General features: G+C 48.8%; 1 protein-coding gene across 1 annotated transcript in view; it reads right to left on the reverse strand.

The window, feature by feature from the left end:
- The window catches only part of setd1a (SET domain containing 1A, histone lysine methyltransferase), a 14,889-nt gene extending 11,996 nt beyond the window's left edge, over window positions 1-2,893 (reverse strand). The window contains 8 exon segments of the mRNA XM_070449799.1: window positions 8-64; window positions 67-454; window positions 456-569; window positions 572-829; window positions 1,483-1,566; window positions 1,677-1,775; window positions 1,881-2,025; window positions 2,227-2,893. Coding sequence (XP_070305900.1) covers window positions 8-64; window positions 67-454; window positions 456-569; window positions 572-829; window positions 1,483-1,566; window positions 1,677-1,775; window positions 1,881-2,018 — 1,138 coding nt within the window. The 5' untranslated portion in view covers window positions 2,019-2,025; window positions 2,227-2,893.
- Between the last annotated feature and the right edge of the window lie 353 nt (window positions 2,894-3,246).

Raw genomic sequence — 3,246 nt, forward strand, 5'->3', positions numbered from 1 at the left:
CAGGAGGAAGCCGATGGAGGAGTGGGGTGAGAAGAGGGAGGGGTGGAGGGATGCTGAGGAGGGGAGGTGGGGTGGTGGCGGCGTTGGGCTTGGTCCACGTCTCCTCTCTGACTGGGCTCTCCTGGCCAAAGTCAAGGGCGCTAAGCGTCTCTGCTACAGCCGCCGCTATCACAGAGGCAGGGGGGAGGGGAGGTGGCTGGAGGGGCGGCAGAGGGGTGTGGTGGGATCGGGGGTCCTTGTCAGACACAGACCCCCTCTCCCCAGAACCAGCACCACATAGGCTGGGCACGATACACTGAGGAGGCTCTAGGCGGGAGGAGACAGAGGGGTTGTGGGGAGGGGGTTGGTCTTTGGAGGGAAGAGTAGGAGGGGTAAGGCAGATGGAGGCGGGGACAGGCTGTTGGAGGGGAGCGTGGGAGTTGGAGTTGAATCTGGGGTCGGAGCTGTTTGATAGTAGCGCTGTCTCTGTCCCTCTCCCTGCTGTCTCGGTCGTGGCTGCTCCCGTCGCCTGCTGCTGCTGCTACTACTACTGCCTGCTGTGATTGTGTGATGTGGTGGTTACGGTGTCTCCGTCTCCGTGTTCTCTGGAGCCCAGGCTGTCCCGTCTGTAGCCCCTCTCCCTCTCTGAGTGATGCGAGTGGTGGGAATACTTGGAGGAAGAGTTGGCCTCCTGGTAAGATGACCTTCTAGAGCCAATCCCACCGGCACCGTACCGCCCTCCTGAGTCCCTGTCCCGCTCTCTCTCCCTCTCTCTGTCCCGGTCTGCCAAAGAAGGCTGGCTCGTACTGGGTGCAGGAGGTGGGGGAGCATTGCAGTAGGTGTCCCCTGTCTGTGTGGAACAGCAGAACTGCGCCGTGGGGTGTTTTGCTCCCAACTATTGATATCATGCTCACGTGCCCCATATCGCAGCGCTCTCTCTACAGCGTAGTGTTGGCCTGTGGGCGCGCTATGTGCCCTCAGTATTCATGTCCGCTGGTCTCTAATGGTCACACGCGCGACATACCGACCACTACCGAGCGTAGCGGTGAGTAACGGCTCAAGTAGAGCATTAGAGCCACACCCGACCGGCGACACCTATTCTCAGTGGCTCCCTTCCGTGACGGAGGTGCCTTGACCGCAAAATGGGGGCTCCCACCCTCTCGCGCTCCTTCCCGGCAGAGTGCTACTGTTCTAGAACAGTATTGTTGCGCTCACTTTTGAGTGAGCCAGGAAGTATACCCAGAGGAAACAGAGTAGAAGAGATGGTAGCACGAACTTGTGACGACTAGGTGTCAGCCACTGCTCTCCTTTAACGGTGTTAGCGCGGTTGAGCGCCTATCGGGTCAATAGTGGTGGCTCCTCAGTCTCACTGTTATCAGCGAGAGACTGTTGAGTATCTCTCAAGAAACAAAAGGAGAAAGAGGTTCATACGTTCCACAGGTGTTTAGTATAGTTGAGCACAAAGATATTAACCACGACTCTCACTCCCCATCTCGTCTATCTTAGGAAGGGTTCCTTGATGTTGTCATTGAGGCGAGCGAAGGTCACCTCCTTGAGGGGAATGGGGCCCACGTAGAACTCATCCAGCTTTGGGAACAAAATAAGGTAAATTAAAGATAGCATGCTACAGTGCAGCTTTTAGAGAGTGAGGCTGGTATGAGTGTATGATGAGTCAGCAAGTTAGTTAGGGTTCTAACTTTGAACTTGGGCACTGGCAGGGCCATCTCTGTGTGCCTGGACCAGATTCTACGAGGTCGAGGGTCCCGCAAATCTCCCACTGGGGGGAACCCCGAGTCCTGGAGAGATGACAAGTAAAAGTCAAAGGCTCATGTTACAATTCAGGACATGTACAACAAGCCTAATCCAAAAAAAAAAAAAAAGTATGTAAAAACAATACCAACCGGCACACTGAAATGCACCCCATCATATCGGTATATTTTGTTGTTAACCCTCCGGATGGCTGGGTCTTGGACGAGCTTATAGCTCTTCCATTGCAAACTGAGAGCTCGTTGTGTATCCGGCTCACTGTCTGGATCCATGCTATAACTGTAAGAGTGAAATGCAACTGAATTAAGTGTTTTGGCACTAACGTTTCCATAATTTTGTATCCTCATAACAGGCACAAGTATACATGACGCTAGCTACATACTCGTATTTGGTTAAATAAAACATGTTTTAGAAAACCTTTGATAAAACAGGTCACATCAATGTAACATCAAACGTCAGTTCTTGTCATTGGTAACCTACCTCTGGCATACTGTAAACTCGCTCCAGCCTGGTGCTGCTGTCAAAACAATGACAACGTCACACGCTAGCTAGCTGTGTTTTGATAGGATTCCACTATTTTCAACCCGCTAGTTATGATTTAGATAACTACGGTAGCTTATTGTAACGTTAGTTATATACTTCGGATCACCTTAACTAACTAGCTATATCTAAACTAGATTAGCATGTGTAGCTAGCGTTAGCTGCTACCATACTCAGTTTCATTTAACAAGTTAGCTTGTTACCTAGCTAGCTATTCAAATCCCAACTAGCTAGTTAAGTTTCATAAATTTAAAAGTGGTTATTCAAAATATTATTTCTGTACAACGATGCAAAGATCGACCTAAGTTAGCTTGCTAATCGTCATTCACTCGCCTAACCGAACCTGCCTCTTTCAAACCGATTGCCCGTTTCATCCGAAACTACCAACCCGCCGCTCAAGTGAACCTAGGCCTAGGACGAACGGGGAAAAACACTGAGTATCAAACTGAAAAGATAACTCCGTTTTTGCCAGTGGGCACAATAGCTCAGTTCTAACAATGTCGATACTTTCCCGGTGCTGTGTAGTTACCATACAAAGCGTAATATTTCACGAACTATTTGTTTATGTCCTAAAACAAAATAATGTTAAACGAGCGGCCATCGCGTAACAAACCTGAAAGCCTCGCCTGCACTCCATCAGTCTTTGCGAATACATTTCGTCATTCGAAGTCAGCACTTTCCTCATACTCCATCCAGATACACGAAAATAAACGGAATAGTCAACTCAGTCAAAATACAAACGTCACCGACTAAAAATATATTAACATTTTTTCTGTTGGGTGTGCCTACTACATACAGGTAGCTATAGGATTTTAAAAACTATTCGTCTGTGCCTTCTCTTGTCTATGACTACTTGTGGCGAATGTAAGGATCAATGTATCAGATGTGGCCTTAGAGATACCCATTCCATATAGTATAACTTGCAGGACATTGACACAGAAAAATGTATTATTTAATTAT

This window comes from Salvelinus sp. IW2-2015, linkage group LG20 (genome assembly GCF_002910315.2).
Source record: "Salvelinus sp. IW2-2015 linkage group LG20, ASM291031v2, whole genome shotgun sequence".
In the NCBI taxonomy this organism is placed as follows: Eukaryota; Metazoa; Chordata; class Actinopteri; order Salmoniformes; family Salmonidae; genus Salvelinus; species Salvelinus sp. IW2-2015.